The 27477-nt window shown below is 33.5% G+C and overlaps 2 protein-coding genes and 1 pseudogene across 2 annotated transcripts in view; 1 reads left to right on the top strand and 2 right to left on the bottom strand.

Moving 5' to 3' along the window:
• LOC112005987 (G-type lectin S-receptor-like serine/threonine-protein kinase At1g67520) overlaps window positions 1-27477 on the top strand; it is a 76968-nt gene that overhangs the window by 15997 nt on the left and 33494 nt on the right. Inside the window, 1 exon segment of the mRNA XM_065774807.1 lies at window positions 14309-14325. Coding sequence (XP_065630879.1) covers window positions 14309-14325 — 17 coding nt within the window.
• On the bottom strand, window positions 12930-14196 carry LOC111995702 (G-type lectin S-receptor-like serine/threonine-protein kinase At1g11330). Its single transcript, XM_065774795.1, has 4 exons — window positions 14145-14196; window positions 13776-14013; window positions 13526-13676; window positions 12930-13238 (listed from the first exon to the last, which is right to left on the bottom strand). Exons 1-4 carry the CDS (start codon window positions 14194-14196, stop codon window positions 12930-12932), a joined length of 750 nt encoding a protein of 249 aa, XP_065630867.1.
• LOC136068099 (G-type lectin S-receptor-like serine/threonine-protein kinase CES101) lies at window positions 17996-19245 on the bottom strand (annotated as a pseudogene).

Here is a 27477-nt window from a genome sequence, read left to right as displayed (position 1 = left end):
TGTATCAAAAGGGAAATTGTCACTATAAAACAAGTCCAATGGGTAAAGGTTCAACTGTAAGTTGATATAAGATACTGGAATTCCTTTACTTGTAATCTCTTGTTGTGATAATAGTAGAAATTCGGAAGTGATGACCTGAAAATCACCCGGTGGGGTTTTTGCCGTCAGGTTTTCCCCATTCGTAAACAAATCATCGTGCTATTTATTTTTCACTGCATAATTAGTTTATTGGTGATTTGCTTGTGCTACCACACGTATGCATGTTAATCAACTTAATTAATTCACTTGGCTAAATTAATTGGTTAATTTATCACAAGGGGTCAATTCATTTTTGGCCTATCAAAGTGCTACACCTTACCAAGCATGACTTTTATAATTTACACTTAGGTGTTCATAATTGGCAAGTAACAATACTGAGATGGTTATTTATGCATATCTCCTAGGATTTTCCAATCCTTACAATTAAAAGAATGTGACATCAAAATCAAGGTCGTTTGTTCAAAGGCTATAAACAACTCACACAATTAAGCACTACATAGCACAAACTAGTAAAGTGTAGAAAATAGCTCATTAAAGCTAAACAAGGTACATAGTCATGAAATGCAAATTTCATAGGCCAACCTCAATTACACACTTAGTGGTGTGCAATTCAAAAAAAAATCTTTTTGTATTTTTTTTTTTGAATTTTTTTTTTTTTTTTAAATCCTAAGCAAATACATTTTGGTCCAAAGGATAGAGAGAATAAGCACCAATTCAAACAGACACACTAAGATCGAGTCTTTTGCATCCACACTCTCTTAGATGCAAACATAGAGTTGGAATTTCTAGACATATGAGATTTCTGATCAACTCTAGTATTGACATAGAGACTAAGAGCCTTTACCAATTCATGAATAATATCATGGGATCTTGTGCTTTTGGCGTAGACACATTTGTTTAGTTGCTTGCAACTTGAAGCAATTTGAGTAAGTATGCCTAGCTCCACCACAAAATTGATAAAACCATTGAGGCTTGTATTGTTTCTTACCTCTAGGATGAGTATGTTTCTTGGGTTTTGTTTCATTAAGATCTATCCTAATCTTCCTAGTAACTAGAGCCTCTTCCTTAGGTACCCTAACATCAGGTTTAGGCATAGATTCAGTAGGAACAAACTTGGTAGGTGTCACAATAGATGATAAACCACTCTCAACAAACCCTACCCCTGTCTTATCAAATTCAAATTTTTGAACACTCACCATTTTATCAAGTTTAGAAGAAGAAGTTCTATCAAGTTGTTCTCTAGTAACAGATAATTCAGATTCTAAACTTTTAACTTTTTCAATCAAAGACATGTTATCAATCTTAACATCAACTATAAGTTCATTGGCATCAAACAGTTTGACCAAAAGATTTTTCTTTTCATGTTCAAGGGTTTCTATCTTTTTCAAACCTAGGTCAACATTCATGGCATCTTTTGTTGCAATCTTACAAAATTTGTTATTTGCCTCTTACAAGCTAGCATTTTCAAGGAGTTCCCCATTAGAAGGGTTCTCATCAACAGTCTCAGTTTCACCTACTACAGCTATAGCAGTGAAAGCCATAAAAGTTCCTTCTTGATCACTTTTAGACTTGTGATCAAATCCTTCCTCATCACTAAGAGTAACAGCCATAGTTTTACCCTTTGACCTCAAATATAAGGGACATTCAGACCTAAGATGACTATAACCCTGACAACCAAAACATTGTTAGCCTAAAGAGATGTTAGAAGATTGAACAACTTTTCTTTTGATTTTTCAGAGACATTATTTTTTGTTGTTTCATTCTTCTTTACATTCTTAGGGTCAGCATTATTCTGATTTCTTACCCTTCTATTATTATTTCTTAGAAAATTTCTAAATTTCTTGGCAAGATAACCAATCTTTATAGAAGATATCTCATCATCAAATCCACAATCATCTACAAACTTCAAGGCCATTAATTTGGACTTGCTAGACTTAGGTAGGTCAGACTCATAGGATTGACAGGATCCTACAAGTTCATCAACAGGGATGGTGTCAACATCCTTGCTCTCATTTATGGCAGTAATTTTGGATCTAAGATCTTCAGTTAAGGATCTAAGGATCTTCCTAACTATCTTAGGTTGATCATATACTTCACCCAAGTTAAAAGCAGAGTTAACTATGTCATTTAGTTTGGCATAGAACTCATTAAAAGTTTCATCATTTGCCATTATAATACTCTCAAACCTAGAAGTCAACTATTGAAGTTTGTTGATTTTTACAGCCTTTGTGCCTTCATGTATAGTTTGCAAGATATTCCAAGCAATGTGGGCAACTTCCACATTTAAAATCCTCTTAAATTCTTCTATGGAAACAACATTGGATATCACATTCATAGCCTTACTATTAAAGCTAGTTACTTCCTTTTGAGCAGTAGACCATTCAACTACAACTGCATCAGGTCTTACCCACATAGTTTCCAATGCCAACCAAACTTTCTCATCAAGAGATTTTAGAAAAGCTTTCATCCATACTTTCCAGTAGGCATAGTTATTCCCATCAAAGTGGGGAGAGATCACAAGAGACTGACCGTGTTCCATGACAACAGGGGTCAAGAATCAACTCAAGGTAAAACTACCTAAACAAGAGCTAACCTGCTCTGATACCACTTGTTTGTTTGTTTAGACCCCTTAAAACCAAATTGTTTAACCTAATTAATTAACCAAGTAGTTAATTAGGTTGACTATTCAGATCTAGGTTAAACACATGCAATCATATCACTAAGTGTGGAAAAGTAAATGAGACAAGTGATATGATTACTCAGGAAAAACAATGAAACCAATAGTTTCAAGGTAAAAAAACCTGGGGAGGATTTAACCTAACTATCCTTAAGGAAAACAAATTCACTATGATAGAATGGAAGTTTACAATAGATTTTCTCCATAAAATCTAAAGCTACCTCTTATAAAACTTACTCACACGACCACGTGTAATTCCAAATCCATGGACTTTTCTATTTGAATTTATAAAACACAAATACCCACATTTATGACTTTGAGCTCCCACTCAAAGGTTTCAGATCACCTTTAGTAGATGATCTTTGAGCAGTAACTTGTTTTCCCCAATTCTTGATTTTAGATCTCGCTCCAGTGGATGCTTGTTGAGTTAGAAGATACAGTAACCTCTCAAATCTCACAGGAGTAACTCACAAGATTTCCTAGGGCTTGCAAAACATAGTTAGGGTTTTCCTTTTATACCTAGTAGGGTTTCACTCAAAACCCTAAGCGTTTTTACAAACTCTGGGCTTGATTAAAATTTTGTAGTATGCAATTTTCAATAGGTCAAACCTTTCTTTTGATCAGTCGAGCTTTACAAAAACTTCCTTCGATTTTTCTACTATTTTTCAATCGGTCGAGTCTGATTTTCGATTGATCAAGCTTCACAGAAACTTTCTTCTTTTTTCCTATAGCTTGACAGTTCTTGAAACATGACTTGAATATACATGAGCAATGTCTAACACCTAATCTAGACATGTTTTGATCTCAGTTTACCAACATACATAAAGTAAAAAACTAAACATTTAATCCTCAATATTTAAAACCTAACATAAGCCATACCTTTTTCTTTTTAGGTCTACATGTGATGGCAATCTTTTATTCTCAAAAAGATATTTTGGTGACGGCTATATACAACCCTCACAAAAGTTGCGTAGTTAAAGGGATTTAATTTTATTTTTTGGTCTGGAATTGGGAAATGAGAAGATAAAAAATCCATACAAAGTTTAAAGTCAACTTTCACAATTAAATTTAATAAAATTCCTTTATGTCTGCATTAAGGGAATCTATGTGATAAAACAAAAATATTAGTATTTATGTATTAGGATTTTTTTTTTTTAGAATGATATGCGTTTGTTTTTAGACCCCTTAAACAACAACAGGATTAACCTAGTTAATTAGCCAAGTGATTAACTTAGTCAAATTATGCAAATCTAAGTTATCATAATCAAACAATCATATCAAGTATATAACAGCGGAAATATAAATAATTCAAAGATATGATGACCCAGGAAACCAGACTGATAAAAACCTGGGGAGGATTTAACCTAGCTATTCTCAAGGTAAACTTGAATCCACTATGAAAGAATTGAAGTTTTACAATAAGACTTAGACCACTAACATCTTACTGCTACCCACTAGTAGAAACTTACTGACACGACCACGTGCAAGCTTCAAGACCACGGACTCCTTCTCTCTTGGATTATCCAGCAAATATAAGCACACCCGCTTGTGTATTTTTCAGCTTTTTAGTGCAGCAACTAAATGATCATCAAGTTCTTGAATAAATCTCCTCCTTGATAATCATAAGTTTATGTGAAGGAAAGCTTCTCTAAGATCTCACAAGAGATTCATACAAACAGGAATATAAGCAACCTAAAAACGTGGTTAGAGTTTGTCATATATCTAGGGCAAAATATAAAACCCTAAATGTTTTAGGAGTTAGGGCTAAGTTGGAAATTTTACAGAAAAACGCATCTGCCCGATTTTCAATTGATCGAGCCTAAGCTTCAATCAATCGAACCAAGCCGAGATGCACATTAAATTCTGCATCAGCTCGATTCCAACTTTACATAAACAACACAACTTTGAGCACATCTAAACTAGACTAAATAACCTGTTTTGATCATGGTTTGCGAACAATACATATTAGAGTTCTAAATACATTAAATCCTAAGTCTTTAGAACCTAACAATATGTATTAAGATTTGAGTATGTATTATAATTGTGCTCTATTTGTTTCATTGGAAAGCCTTTTGTAAACATAGTTTTCCACATTTTCCAGTGTTTGGTAGCACAAAAAAAAATGTTAGGACATATGTGGTTTACTTGTTAAGAACATATATCACTATTTTATGTAGTTGGCTAATCCTTTGACAAAACGCACTCTACTTGTAATTGGGTAGTTCTAGGTGGTTTTAATACTTCAAGAAACAAGGTTTCAAGTTCAAGTGTTAAAGCCATGCAAGTCTGTCCAAGAATCAAGTGAGAAAGTGCTGAATTTTAAAGCTCGATAGCTACTCGATAACTCCTCGACACCTGGCTATCTGTCGAGCTCTTCAGCTGATTCTTATCTTAATCTCGATAGCTTCTCGATAGCTGGTCAATTGATCGAGAAAGCTTCTATCTCCTCGACACCTTCTCGATAGTTGTATCTGTTGAGATTCATTAAACCTCGACACCTGCTCGACACCTCCTCGATAGCTGCTATCTGTCGAGGTTACGAGAATTTAGATTTCTATTTTTGGGCCAGGCTTATGTATTTGAGTAGGGTTTCTTGTCTCATAACCCTAGACCTATATAAGGCTTATTTCAGAGGCCGTCATATAAGAGAATACAAGGAGAACATATACAAAATGTGACCTATGCCTTATTCTCTCTGAAAGAAGCTACTGCGTCTTTGCACCTTAGGGTTTTGTAACCAAGTGCTTCTTGATCTTCATTGTTGATGAAGTGAAAAACTTTGCAGCCAACATTCTTCGTCCTTAAGTTGATGAGTGAGTCACGTACTGGAATTCGTGCAAAGGAGTTAGTCATGTATTGGGATCTATGCAACATCAAAGGGTGGCATTCATATATTGAAGAGTTCAGAGGTTCTAAAGCGGTAGAAGGTTTCTGCTGTGAGTTCAACTACGAGGATTGTAGAGTCTAGGAACAAAAGTTTTGTACTAGATCTGAAACTTCTCTTTACTATAGTGGATTGCTTTTTGGGAAGGTTTCCCTCCAGGTTTTTTACTGTGAAACTGGTTGATTTCATTGGTTTTCTTGGGTCATCATATCTTGTCTTCTTTTATTTTTTCGTTGCATGATTTTGACATGATATTGATGTTTATTTGTTATTAACAAGGTTTATTCATAATTAATCTAATTAACAACTTGGGTTTAAAATTTGTTAATTCTATCAACCGAGGTCTAAATTTCCCCAAAAAAAAAAAAAAACTATTCAATGGAAAACTACCTTTGATCAACGGAAAACCCCAATAAAAATAAGGCTTATTTTCTATAAGTTGTTTTCCAAAAAAAAAAAAAATGGAAAAAAATCTCTCTCATACACGTTGCATCTCCTATAAATATTATCTTTTTTTGTAGCCAAGCGAAACATAATTTTTTGGTGCTCTCTCTCTCTCTCTCTCTCATGGTAAGCTTTCTCACTTTTTCTCTCTTCCCTTTGCTTTTTCTCTCCTCACACCCTCAGTTTCACTAATTCTGGTCTCTCCTCTTCCCGTAAATCTCTCACTCTCTAACTATCTCTCTTCTCTCTTTTCTCAATATTTCTCTTTCCCTCTATAACACAATTCTCTTATTAGATTTTTTTTCCTTCACTGATCAGTCAATAGCTCTGACTTGCAAAGGAGAAAAAATTTGCAGCGGTATTTATTTCATTCCTCTCTACCAAAATCCCAATTCTTTACTCTAAATTTCAAGTTTGATTTTTTTTTTTCTCTAAAAAAAAATTTTGATTTGATGAATTCTAGGCAGAAGTTACTTCTTTTTTGTACATAAAGTGCAAAAAAGTAAAAAATAAAAATAAAAATAAAAAAGAAGAAGAAGAAAGAATGAATGAGGTAAAAGATGAAAATTTTAAACATAGTACCTGTATTGCTCTAAATTTCTTTTACATGGGACAATCTTTACCAAGGACTAATATAATGAATGATAATTGTTTCGGGGAATTGCATTTGTTGGCAGATACTATGTAGTGATGATATATTATGCAGATACATTATGTAAATACATAATTTAGAGTAATATTGAAGACTTGTGGTTGACTATAGTAAACAATTAGTATACCTACAAAAAGAGTAGACAATTAAAAGTTATTGTTATTTATACTTATTAAAAATTGTTGATATTGGACCCATGTGGCTTGAATTGCCAAGCCCAAATTTGGTCACCTTAGTTGACCGAATCCAAATTGTAAAAGGATTGCTCCTTTGCTGACTTGTTTAATAACACGTTAATGTGTGTGTGTGTGTGTTGTTGTTGTTGTTGTGTGCGGCACTAAATAGAGAATTAGACAATTCCTAAAAACCTAGCAAAAGCCGCATAAGAAGAAGAATAGTGTTTTCTTGTCTCATGGGTGAGAAAGAGTTAGGGTGTATTGGGATTTAGGTTTCTAGAGAGTGTTATTGTGCACTATTGTATCTCCCTATTTTTTATAGTGAAATTTCTCCGTCATCGCCATGGAGGTAGGCAGTTTGCCAAACTATGTAAATTCTTGTGTTCTTTGTGTGTGCTTGTTATTTAATTTCCACTTATTTACTGTTATTGATTTAAGTCCTGGGGTGCTATATGCACAACAAGTGGTATCAGAGCCAGGTTAGGATTCAATCCTTTGAATACAGTAAAAATGTCAAGCACAAAGTATGATGTAGAGAAGTTTTGTTGTAAGGGAAATTTTTCACTTTGGCAAAGGTGGATGAATGATCACCTAAGTCAACAAGGAGTTCACAAGGTCTTGCTTTGAAAGGAGAAGAAACCGGAAACAATGAAGGACTTAGAATGGGTAGAGATGTATGAGAAAGCAGCTATTGCTATTTGTCTCAACCTAAGTGATGAGGTCATTCACAACATCCTAAAAGCAAAGACCTCAAAGGAGGTTTGGGAAAAACTAGAAGGTCTTTATATGAGAAAGAATCTCACGAACAAGTTGTACTTGAAAAAGCAATTGTATATTTTTGCATATGAAGGAGAGTTTTGATTTGTTGGAGCATCTCAACACATTTAATATGTTGAACACCCAACTGTCAAGTTTTGGAGTGAATTATGAGGACGAAGATAAAGCGTTACTCTTATTAGTGTCGCTTCCTACTTCTTTTGATCATCTAATGTCTTTGATGTACAGGAAAGGGACTATAGTACTCGAGGAGGTGACTAGTGCTCTCTTGTCACACATAAAGATGAAGCAAGATGGTGATGGTTCTCAGACTGATGGAATTATTGTAAAGTCTGAGTCAAGCAATAGGGGTGGAAGCAGATTAAGAGGACGAAACTCTAACAGGAACAGATCATAGTCTAAATCACACGCAAAGAAAGATGTAGAGTGCTTTTATTGTCACAAAAAAAGTCACTACAAGAATCAGTGTAAAGAGTTGAAAGAGCATTTAGAGGAGAAGAAAAATGGAAAGAAGCCCCTAGAATCAGCTAGTGTTGCTGAAGAAACATCAAATGACAATGAAGTTGGTGTAGATTTACTTTCAGTTTCGTCAAGTAATAATGTTCTATTGGAAACTTGGGTTTTAGATTCAGCATGTTTATATCATATGACTCCAAAGAAAGATTGGTTTGACACATATAAGCCTTACAACAGTGGTATGATCCAAATGGGCAATGATGCTATATGCCCGGTTATTGGAATTGGTACCATGAAGATCAAGATGTTTGGTGGAGTTGTGAGAGTTCTTAGTAATGTCAGACATGTTCCAGATCTTAAAATGAATTTAATTTCTTTAGGAGTATTGGATGATTTGGGCTATTCATACTCATCAAAGGGTGGAATCATGAAGATTACCAAAGGTGCTTTGATGGTGATGAAGGGACAGAAAGTAAGCACACTTTACAGATTGATTAGGAACAATGTTGTAGGAAGAGTTGCTGTCACCACTCCAGTGGAGTCCAGTACTGATGACACAAAATTATAGCATATGCAACTTGGCCATATTGGTGAACGTGGTAAGTTAAAGTTGCACAAAAGAAATTTATTGAAGGGGGTGAAGACATGCAAGCTAGACTTCTGCAAGTATTGTGTGTATGAGAAGTGGCATAGAGTCAATTTCAAGACAGGCTCTCATACAAGTAAAGGTGTTCTTGACTATATTCATGCAGATGTTTGGGGTCCAGTATCAGTTTCTTCTCATAGCGGTGCTCAGTATTTCATCAATTTCATTAATGACTACTCTAGAAAGGTATGGATTTATTTTATGAAGCATAAGTCTTATGTATTTGGCATATTTAAAAAGTAGAAAGCATAAGTTGAGAATCAGAGTGGCAGGAAAATAAAATACCTTAGAACAGATAATGGACTAGAGTACAAAGATAAAGACTTCATAAGATTTTGTGAATTAGAAGGCATTACTCGTCACTTCATAGTTAAAGGAACTCCACAGCAAAATGAGGTTGCAGAGAGAATGAATAAAACCTTAGTAGAAAAAGCCAGATGCATGAGATTGAATGCAGGGTTGCCTAAGGTGTTTTAGAAAGAGACAATTAACATAGCAAGCTTCATTATTAATAGATCTCTATCATCAACCATTGATTTCAAAATTCCAAAAGAGGTTTGGTTAGGTAAACCAGTTGATTATTAGAGTCTAAAAATCTTTGGTTGTCCACCTTATGTGCATGTGCAAAGTGGAGAGCATTCTAAATTGGATTCGAAGTCAAGAAAATGCATATTTCTTGGTTTTGAAAAGGTGTTAAAGGCTACAGGCTTTGAGATCCAATCTCAAAGAAAATGGTGACCAACAGAGATGTCATATTTGATGAAGCCTTTATGTTGAAATAGAATGAAGCAGAGACTTGTGATGATAGTGCACATGAGAAATTAACTGTTAAGGTGTAGTTTAACGAGAATAGTTCACCCAGTAATAAGGATGATGCTGAGATTGATCAACAGCAGCAACAAGAAGAGTCTTATTCAATTGCTAAAGGTAAAGAGAAACGGGTTCACAAAGCACCGCAAAGATATGGCTTTGAAGACTTGGTTAGCTTTGCTCTCATAACTAGCAGTGGAGATCCATTGTCTTACAGGGATGTAGAAGAGATGGGGTCACTACAAAAGAATAAGACTTGGGAATCCTCTAGTATGTTGACAAAGCCAGTTCCAATAGACAAGTTCAAGGGCTACATAGAATTGGTTGATGTTTGCAGCTTGTAAGCCCTTAAAGGCTAAGGTGGAGGCAATGGAGGAGTTTGCTCGTGTAGCTTGACAATTCAAGCCAAGGTGGAGATTTGTTGATATTAGGCCCATGTGGCTTGAATTGCCAAGCCCAAATTTGGTCACCTTAGTTGACCAAATCCAAATTGTAAAATGACTGCTCCTTTGCTGACTTGTTTAATAACACACACACACACACACACACACACACACACACACACACACACACACATATATATATGCTGTTATGTGCGACACTAAATAGAGATTTAGACAATTCCTAAAAACCTAGCAGCAGCCACATAAGAAGAAGAATAGTGTCTTCTTGTCTTGAGAGGGAGAGAGAGTTAAGGTGTATTGGGACTTAGGATTCTAGAGAGTGTTATTGTGCACTATTGTATCTCTCTATTTTTTATAGTGAAATTTCTCCGTCGTCGTCTTGGAGGTAGGCAGTTTGCTGAACCACGTAAATTCTTGTGTTCTTTGTGTGTGCTTGTTATTTAATTTCTGATTATTTACTGTTATTATTTAGGGGAATTGCATTTATTGGCAGATACTTTATGCAAATACTATGTAGTGATGATATATTATGCAGAAACATTATGTAAATACATAATTTAGAGTAATATTGAAGACTTGTGGTTGACTATAGCAAATTATTAGTGAATGTTCAAATAGTGTGTAAAACACCTTGAATGATTAGACCCTCAAATTACAAATTACCAATTCAAGTTTATTATCAACATAATGTATGTGCGGAATATAAAAATAAGCTATAACAGAATTGATAAAATAATCTAAACCAAATAAAATCACAACCACAGCAAAAATTAAATGGCAAAGATTAAGGGAAGAGAGATGCAAACACAAAGACAACACAGCGATGTATTGTCAAAGAGAAAACCAAAGTCCTCGGCGTAAAACCTCTCCACCGCCCTCCAAGCGGTCAATAATCCACTAAAAAATGAAGTTGGGTTACATGAACAGTAGAAGACCCTCCAAGCCTAATCTACCCAGTGTACCTAAGCCCTCCAAACTTCTTGATCCAACAAGGTTACGCCAAACATTTGTCTTCTTTAGCTTATCGAATTCTGCTATATCCCATAGCATCAACCAATATCAATTGGTCTCTTCCTAACTGCTTCCCAAGTACCAATTAACCTTCTCACAAATATGGGTATGGTGAGAAAAGGATTTGGCTAAATGTACCTCTCAAGGATGTAACAATGGAGAGGGTGAGAATAGAGAAATTTGGAGAATTAAATGATGAATATTGTGGATGAGTCAATCTTGTTTTCCTCTAAGGTCTCTCTCTCTCAAAATTCTCTCTGGAAGCTCTCTATATTTCATGGGTATAAGGGGTATTTATACTGGTGTGTGTTTAGAATGCGAAATGTCAATTTTTTCCCAAACAGAGTGGTCTGGCAACTTGACCTCACGACTTGACTGAGTCACGAGTCTAAGTCATGAGCTAATGGCCTGGCCAGCTAGAAGTTTTGTCCTATAGTGCAACAACTAGCGTGACTCTTCAACTCCTTTGCATACTTCACACGTGTGCCTCCTTCGGCGACTTGCAAGCTGCGAGCCAGTCGCGAGATGCAATCGCGAGGCCCTGCTGAGTTGCACATTCTTGAACTTTTCTTCACACTCTCTTACACACTACCCTTACATGATTCCAACCTAAATACAGAGTTTCTAAATGCTGAATTACAAGCGAATTAGCACGGAATAAAGCCAATAAATTGGTTGATTAAATTCAACCTTACAATTAGTATACCAACAAAAAGAGTAGAAAATTAAAAGTGTGGGGCCTAAGAACTTGACAACCTCGGTCCATTTTATATCTAGCCCAAGGCCCATGCAGAGGAGGAAGGGAGGCTCGAGGGAGAAGTACGGAAGCCTAAATCGCCAGGAATCTTGCCAAGGACAACCCTGTCCTCGGCCAACCGAGCCCAACACTTTAGCCATAGCAGCTCGGTGGAAGAGCAAGTCTAGAATGAATTGTCACCTCCGCATTAAGTGCGCTCACCTAACCCCTTAGCCACATTAATGGTGACGTGATCTCTGAACAAGGCTGCCTCAATTGCCGCAACTCACAGAAAGGCTGGTAAAGTGGCCAATAGGACAGGTCGACGGGCAGTTAGGAGGAGGGGGCCTCGATGATCAATAAGTGGAAGAAAGAGGTTAAGGAAAGGGATTATATAAGGGGAAGATACAGATGACGCAATGGGGGGGGGGTGATTCCCTCGGGAGAGACCGCTGTCAAGCTCCTCAAACAGGTGCCGAGGACAGATCTTGGAGGACGATCTCGACCCGCCAATGTCTAACGGTGGTGAATGGTGGTGAACGCTTCATCGCCCACTGCCCGCCTACTGGAGCCTAGTTCTTGAACCCGCTCTCTACAAAATTCATTGTATTGGGCTAGTTGGGCTTGACTCCACTCACTCAATAGTAGAAGTGCTCAAACCCGGTCCCTACAAAAAGTTATTGTTATTTATACTTATTGAAAATGTATTCCTCCTATCAAATGTGTATGTGTGTGTGTGTGTGTGTGTGTGTGTGTGTACATTACTATCCATATATATGAGCAAGATGAGTGATAGAGATTATGAAAATTTGACAACTAATTAAATTTTAATATCTATTGTCAAAATTTTAGCATGAAAAACAATTCCATTTTTGGTTTTTTATTTATAATGATTACATTAGTTGGTTTACATAATACATATGTTTTAAATTATACAAGAAATATTTAAAAAAAAAAAAATTGCATACCAAACATTAGAAAACATTCTCAAGCTCATTTTCAAGGTCGTTACCAAACACTAGAAAATGAGACAATTTTCTAGAAAATGCTCTTTGGAAAATAAATCATTTTTCAAAAAACATTAATGCTGAAACAAATAAAGTGTTGATATTTAATATATAAACAAACATTTAGTTCATTGGAACTATTTAATGGTTAATTATCAAAAAGCAGCATTAACATACTCATAATTATATTATTATTATACAACGATGCCTTTATCGTGCAACCATATTGGAAATGGATAACCCATAAATTGAATAATTCTCTGATTCTTTCTCACATATAGGTGCTTTGATTGCTTTTCTAGCAATCGAAAATATGGGTTTTTCAGGTGAAGGTAGTGTCAAACTTTCATTTGCCAACATAGCTATAACATTTGACATTGTTGGTCGATCAATTGTATTGTCTCCTACGCATAGGAGACCAACATGAATGCATCGAAGCATCTGATCCTTGATGAATGAATCACCAAGTGTTGGATCCATTAAGTCTAACATGGCATCTTCTTTCCATAATTCCCATGCCTGAAACAAGATTATAGAGTGTCAGACATACTTTTTCATTTACCAACATAGCTATAACATTTGACATTGTTGGTCGATCAACTGTACTATCTCCTATGCATAGGAGACCAACATGAATGCATCGATGCATCTGATCCTTGATGAATGAATCACCAAGTGTTGGATCCATTAAGTCTAACATGGCATCTTCTTTCCATAATTCCCATGCCTGAAACAAGATTATAGAGTGTTAGACATACTCACAATAATTTCACAAAATCATCCAAGCTGATTCATTTTTCACATACATATCCAACAAGATTGACCAAGTGCTTAGTGTGGTAGAAATTGTTGCTTTTCCTGCCACTCACGATTTCCAGCAATAGAACTCCAAAACTGTAGACATCGGATTTTATAGAGAAAACTCCCTCCATGGCATACTCAGGAGACATGTATCCGCTAACATCAAACCATAAAACAAGTTTTAAGTCTAACATCATTATGTGGAAACAATAATATTTAGGATAAGTATAAGAAGGCATGAATTAGCTTAATTACTATGTCCCCACAATCCTCCTATTATTTGCTTCCAATTCATTTTGTTGGAAAATTCTTGCCATACCAAAATCAGATATTTTGGGGTTCATATTTTCATCTAGGAGAATATTACTAGCTTTTAAATCTCTATGGATTACTCTCAATCTTGAGTACTTGTGGAGGTAAAGCAATCCTTGAGCAATTCCTTCAATTATGCTGAAACGTTTAGGCCAATCTAACAATTTGCTCTTGGTTGAATCTATAGGATATAAATTGTAGAATAAGATAAGTAATTTACTTTGAGCAAAATCATTTACTTCAACAAATTACTGGATGGTAAAAAGTAAAAAAGAAAATCAGTTATTATATAAAAGTAAATGTCTTCCTAACCAAAGAGAAAGTAGTCCAAGCTTTTGTTCGACATGTATTCATAGACTAACATTCACTCTTAGAAGGACGCCACCCCAATCCTCTTGTCCAAGCTTCTCAACTTGATTCGATCCCTCAAATCAGAAGGAAGACAATAATGCTTTGTACTTTGAGTCACGATGAAGGAGGTTCATTTTTCTGGGTTCATGTTCATGGTTGACCAAATCTGGGTTCATGTTTCTTTTCTTTTCTTTTTTTCTTTTTCTTATCCTGTAAAAAATCGTTTTTTATTTCTTTAAAATTCAAATTTTAGATTTTTATTCAATGTTGATGTGCCATTTTAAATACAATTTAATTTTTTTTTAATATTATTTTACTAGCCATGTAAGCATCAAGTGTGCCAGCTATACAAACTATTTGCCATGTAAGATATTCCGTTAGTGATTGACTGTTAAAAATGATAGAGATTAAATTAACTGCTATCAAAATATAGAGACCAAATTAATTGTGACCTTAAAGTGTATGAACCAAAATGGCGTTTTCGCCTTATTTATTTGAATTTGAGTATGTATTATACTCCCTCCGTCCCAATTTTTTTGTCTTATTTGAAAAGTCAAATTTTAAGAGAACATCATTTATTATATTGTCTACCTTTTAAAAATGTATAAGTTTCCAAAACTAACCTTAAAAAAATTTATCAAAAAATTGAATTAGTAAATTAATAGGGGTATAATAGGAACATTAGTAAATTAATGACTTTTATTTTTAGAAACAGGACAATATTTTAGGACATCTCAAAATGGAATAGATGACAAAAAAAGTGGAACGGAGGGAGTAATAAATATTTAATAAAAAAATATTTAGTTCATTGGAACTATTTAATGGCTAATTATCAAAAACCAGCATTAACATACTCATAAGTATATAATTATTATACAACAATGCCTTTATCGTGCAACCATATTGGAAATGGATAACCCATATATTGAATAATTTTCTGATTCTTTCTCATATATATGTGCTTTAATTGCTTTTCTAGCAATAGAAAATATGGGTTTTTCAGGCGAAGGTAGTGTCAAACTATCATTTGCCAACATAGCTATGATATCTGACATTGTTGGTCGATCAATTGCACTATCTCCTACGCATAGGAGACCAACATGAATGCATCGAAGAATCTGATCCTTGATGAATGAATCACTAAGTGTTGGATCCATTAAGTCTAACATGGCATCTTCTTTCCATAATTCCCATGCCTAAAACAAGATAACAAAGTGTCAGAGATACTCACAATAAATATCACAAAATCATCCAAGCTGATTCATTTTTCACATACATATCCAACAAGATTGACCAAGTGCTTAGTGTGGTAGAAATTGTTGCTTTTCCTACCACTCACGATTTCCAGCAATAGAACTCCAAAACTGTAGACATCGGATTTTATAGAGAAAACTCCCTCCATGGCATACTCAGGAGACATGTATCCTCTAGCAAGTGTATTAATATATGGATTTTTTTCCATTTAAAAAAAAAAAAAAAAAAGCCATGATTTTTATGTTTCAAACTGTGGGATATATTCTACTTTACCCTCCGTAAACAAAAGAAAAGTTTTTCATTTAGTTTTATCATCATATATTTATGTTATATATGACATTACATGTGTTTTTTCTTAATCAATTACATTATACTACTTCTCAAAAAAAAATTATACTATATATGTTAAGGCATATGAAATACATTTATTATTTAATTAATCTATCTAAAATTAATTCATTTGTACACATTTTCTTCTATTCTTCTATCTAAAACTATTGTCATACTCTAATATGTAATTTTTAGTTTATTTAACAAAAAACCTTAATTTAAAATGTTTATGAAATATTAATTATGAATAATATAATTTAAAGAATACTTATACATAACTTAATAAAATAATTTATAAACACCATTCAATATTTTTTAATTGGATGCAAATTTTGACAAATCCACAATTAGATTACATTATTTTCATATATTCTCTATACTTGCAAAATTTCAAGGTAATCTTTGATCAATAACCATGTTTTAAGTATATGTGTGTATACTTGGAACAAAAAATTTGATTCCATCACTATTTTTCATGACTCATGAATCTAGGGATGGAACCAAAATTTGAACTTAAGGGGAGCAAGCATAACCAAAAAAAAATTTCACCAGTGTTGATTTAAGTCGACCAAAAAATGCATACATATCATAATATCATATTTGTGAATGTATTCTAATATTAATTTTTAGGAATTTATCCTACATGACCATTCAAATTATTTCTTGAGTTGCAAAGTCATGAATCTTTATCCTATATAAATATTAATATTTTTTTAGTTTCCATTTTTATATTTTTTTTTTAGTTTTCTTTTTTTTTTTAACCCACAAGCCACAACAATATTTTTATTAGTAATTTATTAACACAATAAAATTAGAACAAAATTAATGCTAATAATAATTGGCACAACAAATAACAACTAGTGACCATTTATTTTTAATTTTATTGTGTTATTCACTCTAAGGAGTGAATACCATACCTTTCTCCACAAAAGAAAAAAAAAATGGAGTGAATACCATACTAGAGATCATTTAGTTTGGTCAAAAAAATGAAATATATAGGTATCGATCACCACTAGTATATCGCTTCTAGATTTTATATATAAATTTATTTATAAACTTACGTAGTTTTGTATATTTATAAATTATAAATATAATCAAAGAACATGTAAAAGGTTCAAAAGCCAAAACATTTGAAAACTCTTAAAAATGCAAATCTATTATCCGATCCATTCACCAGCCCAAAAAGTTCGGTAGGAATTAAAATTTAAAAGCTTAGACCAAAGAAATAAAATACTACATGTTTTTTTTTAAGATAGATTTATGAATATGATCAAGCCACAAAAATTTTAAAAAGAAAAATAGAAACAAATAAGTGCATATGGCTTTTATGTTGGCCACAAGAACCACAATGAGTTGTAGCCATCTTTACCACAATCTCCAAGGTGCTTTTGTCAGTGCATGCCTTCTCTCTATTTTACAAAACAGAGAGAGGGAATGCACTGAAGTCTGGAGTTTGTGAGGTTAGAAAAAAAAAATAGAAGAAGAAGAAGAAAGCAAGCAAAGATGCAGCCGGCTAGAGATAAAGATGATGGTAGTGGTGCTACATTAAAGGATTGTTTTGCTAAGGATTTGTCATTTGTAATTGTCTTGTTCGAATATTTTTTCTAGACTAAATTTGTGCTTTGTCTAAAATTTTTTCTAATTATCTGGGTTTATGAATTGTTTTGTTGGTTTGTATAATGGATTTTTATGATGTTTTAGGGGGAATAGAGCAAGGGATGGTTTGATTAAAATATTTGGGGAGGGAAGGCAAGTATATACAATTTAGGGTCAAAAGTTAGAATTTTGTGTAACTATGTATACTAGTTATTTTATCTGCATGAATCATTTGCTACTGACTGTTATGTTGAATCACAATTGCAAAATGTGTATATCAACAATCATGCAATAAGTGGGATATGAATTAACTTTGACATATTCATATCATTATTACTGAGTTCTTATTAATTTTTGTATCTACAATTAATAATGGAATGAGATTCACTCATTTTAAGTTGTCTTCATTTTGTCATTTTATAGTTTTTTTTTTTTTTTTTGAGAAATAATTACAACATGCTGCTAATCCTTTATTCTTTAAATATGTGAGTATATAGATTATTATATCATTTAAAAAAATTTCCCTATCATTTAAAACTATACAAAATTTAATGTAAACCATAGTAGGCATCCATTATAAATGGAAACAATCTTTTTTCTCGTAGGAGTAATGTAATTAAAGTGAAAATTTCTCAAGAGTTTATCAGCTTTTGAAACATACCATTTTCGGAAGACTTTGGTATTAGAACATAAAGAGCTGGAATTATACCAGAGAGGTCTTGGAAGAATTCCCCCTTTTTCACCCAAAATTTGCATCCAGTCTGATTATCATATAGGAAAGTATAGGCATCACAGCCACAGAGGTTCCAGCAAGTAACCCTGCAATCATTCATGGTAAGTTTAGTGTTATGATGCAGGAAGCTAGGTTCAGGCCCTTGTATGAAGTAACCAGATCTTTTATCAAACATGTCATCACGACTTCGACACGATGGTAGCCATCTCTTGCAGCCTCCATCAGTACTGTGTCCATTACAGTTTTCAGTTTCCGCAATATAGGATCCATCAAAACTAAGAAGTTTCCCCTCAAAACTTAGAAACCATGCTGATTGTCCACCTTGGTTTATATCATTATAAACCAAGTGTTCTCCATCCTCGTTAGAAACAACGGTGAAATTATACATGCGCTTGGATTCATCTGATATGAACTCAAATTTGTCACCTTCAAGACCCCACTAGTCCAAAACTCCACCCCTTGTCGCCGAATGATCAATTGGCGACCCTTGGGATCCCACTCTAGAGAAAACTGCCCTGGAACTGGAACAACCTTGTTCACCCATGAGGTGAGTGACCAAGGTCTTCCATTCTTGTGGTTGACACCTAACTTCATCCCGGCAGAAGTGTGTCTGTAGGCTCATCAAAACTTTTGCCACAAAACCTTTGCGTAGTTCATTGCAATCCAACTCTTGCAGGAAAATTCCCTGAATCCAATAGAGTTGCAAAGGGAGTGTATGTGTTGTTGGTTGCTTGAGAGAATAAAGAGGTATTGCATCTCCACCTTGGGGCAAAATTTCGAAATTTCCTTTGGCTTCCAACGTAAGAACCGCGGCAGTGTTCACTACAGGTTTGTTTCTGTTGCCAACCCAAACAATTTTTTTAGGGTCATTGGTGAACCTTATTCCCAAGTAGATGTTGTTGGTACTTCCAGAGTGGAAGAACCCCAAAGTGAATGCTCCTTTGGCAGAAACTAGATGACTTGAGGAATTAAGAGTGTCGCCTGATTTGAGAGTGTCCCTTGGCCTTGCTGCAGCAAAGAAAATCCACATGCATGATAACATTAGCAAGAACATAAGTTTAAGATGGTTTTCATTCGTAGCCATGAATGAGCTCTGAATTTCTCCAAAGGGAAAGCCCTTTGCCCGAACTCAAACTTAACGCGTAGGCAGTGTAGATATTTGGGGTTTGGAAACCGTATTTCTTTACCTATCTTTATAGACGTGACTTTAGAGTGGTTAACATGGTTTCAAAGTATAATCATTTATTACGACGATGGTTCTTTCCATGGTTTTAAAAATTGGTATGGTAAAAGAATCGGGACTGATTATCGATTTTCTGATCAGACTGGAGTCTGACCAATGGTCAAATCGGTAACATCATAAATAATTTAATTAATAATTATAAAAATAAATAGATAAATAATTTTATAACAGGTCATTTTAACTAAAAAATTAAATAATAACCCACAAGCCCATTATAAAATATTTTAATTATTTTTTAACCTTTTTAATAACAAAAAGTAAGTGCACCAACAGGGAGCAATATCATTGCCCACTTGATCTTTTTTTCCCTCCAAACATTATACTAAGTGCACCAAGAATTAACAATATCTTGCCCACTTGATATTTTTTTCCCTCCACACATTCTACACGTTAATATCCCAACTATCACAATATTTTCTCAACACTTTTACAACAAATCATATGTGGCTATTTTTTATTAGTTCTAATTTGAACCTATCACTAAAATAACTTTTTTGACCCACCAATAAAAACTCGTAACATCCAAAAACTTAAAACTTGTTGTGAAAGTATTGTAAAAATACTGTGAAATTTTCTTTTGGGTACACGTATCTCAATTTTCAACCACCCTCTGCCAACAAATTGTTTTTAATAACTCACTTTTTTTTTTCACCTCCACTCATTCTCTTTTACTTTTACAATTTATCTTTCTTTATTTTTATCTTGATTTTATCTCCTCCACATGTTTACCTCCACTGAGTCTTATCTCATTTCAAATTTCAAAAAGCTAGTCTTATCTTATTCCCTTTGGTCAGTCATCACATGGGCACCCAAATCAAAACTCTTTAAAAAATAGTGACCACGAAGAAAAATGAGTGAGTGAAAAGCTTAGCAAAAAAAGAAAAAGAAGATTAGAGGAACATAGACATTGTAGAGTCCACGAAGAAAAATGAAAAGCTTAGCAGAAAAGAGATTGAGATACAAGAGAGATGCATCAGATTGTGAAATTTGTTGAGAAATTATCTCAGTTGAGTGAAAAATTACAAAGAAATCTGCGTACTGTTTGTCCGGTTTAACCGCACCGCTTTTCGGTTATGCCAGTTGAATTGGCAGTTTGTACTATTTGTTTGGTTTTTCTTCCATTTCTATTTTTAACCAATAACTGGACCAGATTAAGCTCTGGCTTCCAGTTGAACTAGCTAGTTCGATCCAATTTTTAAAATCATGATTCTTTATCATCATACTAAAATACTAATTAATTTTTGTTGTAGGCACAATTCAAACTTCAAATCTCTTGCTAAACAATAAGAGATTTTATTAAATAAGTTAATTGGAACTCACAAATGGACAAAGTTTAGTTACAAAATTGGTTGTAGCCTAAAACTACAATCTTACTTAATAAAATAAAAATTACTACATATTTTGAAAATCTAACTATTAAATTACATATTCTTTATGCTCTTAATACACATGTCAAATTTTGTATGAAGTGAATATTATTTACTATATGATCTATAATCTTATATCTTATAAATAATTTTAAACTACTAAAAATTGCAATTTAAACAATTTATTGATGACATAGCTATTAATTTTTTATTTTTGAGAAATTTTATAGGCATAGAGGATATAAGAAGAAGATGTAATCCAATAGTCAATTTGTTAAAATTCATATTAAAAATATATATATATATATATATATTGAGTAAGATTATAGCCTTAGGCTACAACCAATTTTGTTAGAACATATGTGTTTCACATGTTAGGAACATGTGTCAATATTTTATGTAATTGGCTAATTCTTTGACAAAACGCACTTTACTTGTAATTGTGGAGACCTAGGATGTGTTTAATACTTCAAGAAAAAAGATTTCAAGTTCAAGTGTTAAAGTCATGCAAGTCTGTCCAAGAATCAAGTGTGAAAAGTACTATTCATTAAAGCTCAGCAGCTAGCATCTATCAAGACTTAAAGAAAGCTGTTTCAGCCTATGGCTCGACAGCTGCTCGACAAATAGGTATCTGTCGAGGTTTATGAAACTCAGTTTTTCAAGACTATTTTTCATCCAATTCGTGAATGTATGTTTGGGCTTTTTTTTCTCACAACCTTAAACATATATAAGGATTGTTTTAAGCGCCATTAAAGATGACACAAGTTGCACAAGAGCAAATTTCACAAGAGTGAAGAAGAGTGTAACTAGAAACCTAATTTGCCCTAATTCTTGAAGAAGCTGCTGTGTTTGTACACCATAGGGTTTTGCGACCAAGCAACTTCATGATCTTCATCATCTAGATGAATTGAAGAACTTTGCAGCCAACATCCTTCTATAGTTGGTGATTGAAGTCACGTATTGGGATCCGCGCAATTGATTAGCTATGTACTGAGAGCCGTGCATTGAAAATAAGAGATTGTCACTACAGAATAAGTCCAATTGGGAATTGGGCTAAGGGTTCAACTGTAGGTTGGTATAAGGTACTGGGATTCCTTTATTTATAAACGCTTGTTTTGATAATAGTAAATTCTCGGTAGTAATGACCTTAAAATCACCTGGTGGAGCTTTTGCCATATAAATTTTCCCCATTCGTAAACAAATCACTATGTCAATTTAATTTCCACTGCATACTTAATTTAATTGGTGATTTATTTGTGCTACCACGTACATTGCATGTTAATTTGATTAATTAATAAACTTGGCTAATTAATCAATTAATTTATCACAATGGATCAATATGTTTTTGGCCTATCAAATTTTGTAACTAAATTTTGACCCTCACAAATATATAAAATTTAAATTAAACTAATATATATATATATAATGACGTATAAAATTGTGACATTTCAAAAAATCTATATGGTACAATTTTATTAGATGAAGTAAAAGTCATACTGTATTATAGATTTTTGGTACAGTTCTTTCAAACTATCATATTTCAAAATTTGGAAAAATAAGTTGAATCAAACGAGCATTTATATGTCTTTACTTTTCTTTTCTTTCTTCTTGTACCGTATTTATCTAAGTCAATGAAAGACCAAAAAGCAAAAATAAATGGAACACGTGAACAATGCAAATGTGTAGGGCTGTCCACGGGTCGGGTCAGATTAGATTAAGCTCTGGCTTCCAGTTGAACTAGCTAGTTCGATCCAATTTTTAAAATCATGATTCTTTATCATCATACTAAAATACTAATTAATTTTTGTTGTAGGCACAATTCAAACTTCAAATCTCTTGCTAAACAATAAGAGATTTTATTAAATAAGTTAATTGGAACTCACAAATGGATAAAGTTTAGTTACAAAATTGGTTGTAGCCTAAAGCTACAATCTTACTCAATAAAATAAAAATTACTACATATTTTGAAAATCTAACTATTAAATTGCATGTTCTTTATGCTCTTAATACACATGTCAAATTTTGTATGAAGTGAATATTATTTACTATATGATCTATAATCTTATATCTTATAAATAATTTTAAACTACTAAAAATTGCAATTTAAACAATTCATTGATGACATAGCTATTGATTTTTTATTTTTGAGAAATTTTATAAGCATAGAGGATATAAGAAGAAGATGTAATCTAATAGTCAATTTGTTAAAATTCATATTAAATATATATATATATATATATATTGAGTAAGATTATAGCCTTAGGCTACAACCAATTTTGTTAGGACATATGTGTTTTACATGTTAGGAACATGTGTCAATATTTTATGTAATTGGCTAATCCTTTGACAAAACGCACTTTACTTATAATTGTGGAGACGTAGGATGTGTTTAATACTTCAAGAAAAAAGATTTCAAGTTCAAGTGTTAAAGTCATGCAAGTTTGTCCAAGAATCAAGTGTGAAAAGTACTATTCATTAAAACTCGGCAGCTAGCATCTATCAAGACTTAAAGAAAGCTGTTTCAGCTTGTGGCTCGACAGCTGCTCGACAAACAGGTATCTGTCGAGGTTTATGAAACTCAGTTTTTCAAGACTATTTTTCATCCAATTCGTGAATGTATGTTTGGGTTTTTTTTTCTCACAACCCTAGACATATATAAGGATTATTTTAAGCGCCATTGAAGGTGACACAAGTTGCACAAGAGCAAATTTCACAAGAGTGAAGAAGAGTGTAACTAGAAACCTAATTTGCCCTAGTTCTTGAAGAAGTTGCTGTGTTTGTACACCGTAGGGTTTTGTGACCAAGCAACTTCATGATCTTCATCATCTAGATGAATTGAAGAACTTTGCAGCCAACATCCTTCTCTAGTTGGTGATTGAAGTCGCGTATTGGGATCCGCGCAATTGATTAGTCATGTACTAGGAGCTGTGCATTGAAAATAAGAGATTGTCACTACAGAATAAGTCCAATTGGGTATTGGGCTAAGGGTTCAACTGTAGGTTGGTATAAGGTACTGGGATTTCTTTACTTATAAATGCTTGTTTTGATAATAGTGAATTCTCGGTAGTAATGACCTTAAAATCACCTGGTGGAGTTTTTGCCATATAAATTTTCCCCATTCGTAAACAAATCACTGTGTCAATTTAATTTCCACTGCATACTTAATTTAATTGGTGATTTATTTGTGCTACCACGTACATTGCATGTTAATTTGATTAATTAATAAACTTGGCTAATTAATCAATTAATTTATCACAATAGGTCAATATGTTTTTGGCCTATCAAATTTTGTAACTAAATTTTGACCCTCACAAATATATAAAATTTAAATTAAACTAATATATATATAATGACGTATAAAATTGTGACATTTCAAAAAATCTATATGGTACAATTTTATTAGATGAAGTAAAAGTCATACTGTATTATAGATTTTTGGTACAGTTCTTTCAAACTATCATATTTCAAAATTTGGAAAAATAAGTTGAATCAAACGAGCATTTATATGTCTTTACTTTTCTTTTCTTTCTTCTTGTACCGTATTTATCTAAGTCAATGAAAGACCAAAAAGCAAAAATAAATGGAACACGTGAACAATGCAAATGTGTAGGGCTGTCCACGGGTCGGGTCAGATTGGGTTTGGGGTTGATCCGCACACGACCCGATTGGCTCAAGTGAACATAAAATGGACCCGCAATCGACCATATGTTCAGATTGAAACCGACAACTCGGGTCATCAGTTGAGCGGGTCGGATCCGTCGGGTAACATCGAGTTTGAAACAAAAGAAGAAAACAGAGAAATCACAACCCAAACAATATAGAAATCAAAACCCAAAAGAACACAGACACGGAGAAATCAAGCCAAAAACATAGAATCAACACCAAAGGACACAGAGAAATCAAGCCAAAAGAACACAAAAATAAAAACCCAAAAAGGATAGAGAAATCAACCTAAAGAACACATAGAAATCAAAACCCAAAGCACATAAACCCAAACATAAACTGCAAAAATCACATAGCATAAACAAGAACTCAGATCTATGGACTGAAATGAAGAAAGAAAGTGAGATATCACACTAAACCAGCACCACCACCACACCTCTCACCCATCATCACCACATCATCACAAGATCAGTGCGAAATCTAAAAAAAAATTACATTTTTTACTGACCCACCATCAAATGCACAAGATCAAATGATATTTCAAGCAAATTAGAGGAGGCTTCGAGACTAAAAATGATATTGATGGGTCTGAGCAGCTTGACGACGATGGCGGCGACAATAGGAAAACTTGACCTTGGTAGCGGCTATAAGAAGGGTTAAGGTTAGGGATTTGAGAGAGAGAGAGAGAGAGAGAGAGAGATAAGAGAAGGAGAGCGTGAAAATATGAGACTAATGGAAAGAGAGCATAAAATTTTGAAAAATGAAAACTTCTCACAGGTTGGGTTTTTTTGCCTTATTTTAAAACTTCTTACGGGTCGGGTCGGTTTCTCCGGATTATAAGTTATGGAACCCGAAACCGAACCGAAAACCCAAAAATTTATCTCTAACTGACCCGCAACCGACCCGTTTTGGCAGTCGGATCCGCCCATTGGTCTTCGGGTCGAACGGGTGGGTCGGGTTGACAGGTTGATGGACAGCCCTACAAATGTGCACTAAGCTTTTCCTAAAACATGAGGCTGTCAAATCAAAGGAGAAAATTATTGAATACTCGAAGAGTACTATAAATGCGTATTCCCTCCTCTCATATAACTGTGAGCCGATGCTCACAATTATGTGAGAGAAGGAATACAGATTATGATATTCTGGAAATACTCAATAATTAATTAAAGTCGATAAAAGCATATGTTTGTTTACATTGTAATCTATAGTCTAAGGACATGGCTTGCATCTAGCATTACGTGTATTATACCCAAACCTAGCCCCAGTTCTAATATTTTCAAAATTCTTGTTTTCCTTTTCTATTTTTAGCTCTTGATTTGGGGTAGACAGCGAGCACTTACTTCAGCTGCGTGCTTTATTGTATATATGCTAATCTCAAGTTTAAGACCTTTACAAAGCCAATAGCTCCAGCAAACTATGAAATCAGCATGATAAGGAATTTCAGACAGCATTCACGTTGGCATAAATAATAATTTTTTTACAGCCAAATTGGTTAGTGAATAATGCGATTAGATTACAAAAATTCATGATTCTCACACCCAAAAAAAAAAAATAAAGAATAAAGAATAAAGATTATCGAAAATCATGAAGGTGGGAAAGAAGAATATATGGGAAATGTTAGGGAATACTCTGCTTAATGCATAAATATTACCTCTTAAGTAAAAAAAATTAAATTTTATTGGTTTTAGACCAATTATGTTATATTAATTCTTTAAATTTATTGTCAAAGACTGTAAGTCTATTATGGATTTCTTACGAACCTATTCTATCTCTTAAACTAGGCAGTAGGGTAACGCGGTTGCTCATACTTTAACCAAGAGAGCTAGAATGTCTTACACTCTCTCTGTTTGGATGAATTCTGTTCCACCAGATATTTTTTATTTAGTCTATGCTAATGTACCTCCCTAGTTTTTGATTAATACATTGCATACGGATGTTTTTCTCAACCAAAAAATAAAGAAAGAAAGAAAGAAAGAAAGAAAAATTGTTATTGACTCTCAAAAGAAGAATGTCTTCAAATTCTTTAATTTTCCTATATGTACGTTGGACTTCTACTCATACATGTATGGAAATGCCACTTGTTTAAGAGATAACACTTTCAAAAGTTTAGACATATGTGGGCTTGATGTTTGAGCCCAATTCTGTTATTTTAGTTTCTCAAATTCTTTATTTTCCTCCATGTCCCTTTGAAATTCTAAGAGAATTTTCAAAAATCATAAAAGAAGAACTTTGTGATTTTATTAGAGAACAGTCTCAGCATCGTGATACACAGGTTAGTCAAAATTAGAATCTCTTTGTCCTACCGCCTTTTAGAGTTGAGAGTTGAGACTATTCCCATTTATTCATGAATAAATTAAAGGAAAGTTCCATCTTTTGTCCCTCAAATATGTCTTTGTCCGATTCTAGTCATAATTAGCTAGAATTAGGAAGAAAAATAAATTCAAATAACACCTTTAAGTTTGTCAATTGTCATTTTGATTCTGTAAGTTTGCATTTGCTATTACTATTAGTCTTTCCGTCTATAAATCTTGTTAACTTAAGCTTTACAATAAACAATAATTTATTATAAACTTTATTTATAGTATTAAAGTAGAAAATCTTGAATTTAAACCATGTTTCCATTCTTCCCTTTGAAAATTGGTTAAAAATCTCATATATTGAGCACCTATTAAGGTAAGTTGAGACCCATACATAAGCGAGAGTATTAGAATAATGATTTTTTTCCTAATAGTTTTTGGTATAAACCATATATAGTTTATCACGCTACGCTTACATATTGCGACTTTACAACCAAGATTTTACAAAATTCGTAGATCTAAACATCCACTTTAAGTAGCATTGGATCCAAGTATATTCTGTGTAGGCTGCTTAGACTTCTCTTCTTCTTCTTCTTCTTCTTCTTCTTCTTTTTTTTTTTTTTTTTTTTTTTTTTTTTTTGAGAAAGGCTACTTAAACTTTAAATACAGAGAAAACTATTATCTATATAATGACCCGCAAAGTGTTTTTTTTTTTTTTTTTTTTTTTTTTTTTTTTTAAATGATTCTACAAAAGTTTCTTTGGCAATATAGCTATAAAGCCAAACCATGCAGATTCAAGAAATGGAATTTT

This window comes from Quercus suber, unplaced genomic scaffold, assembly GCF_002906115.3.
Source record: "Quercus suber isolate HL8 unplaced genomic scaffold, Cork oak 2.0 scaffold_99, whole genome shotgun sequence".
In the NCBI taxonomy this organism is placed as follows: Eukaryota; Viridiplantae; Streptophyta; class Magnoliopsida; order Fagales; family Fagaceae; genus Quercus; species Quercus suber.
This window is presented reverse-complemented; position numbering and strand designations above follow the sequence as displayed.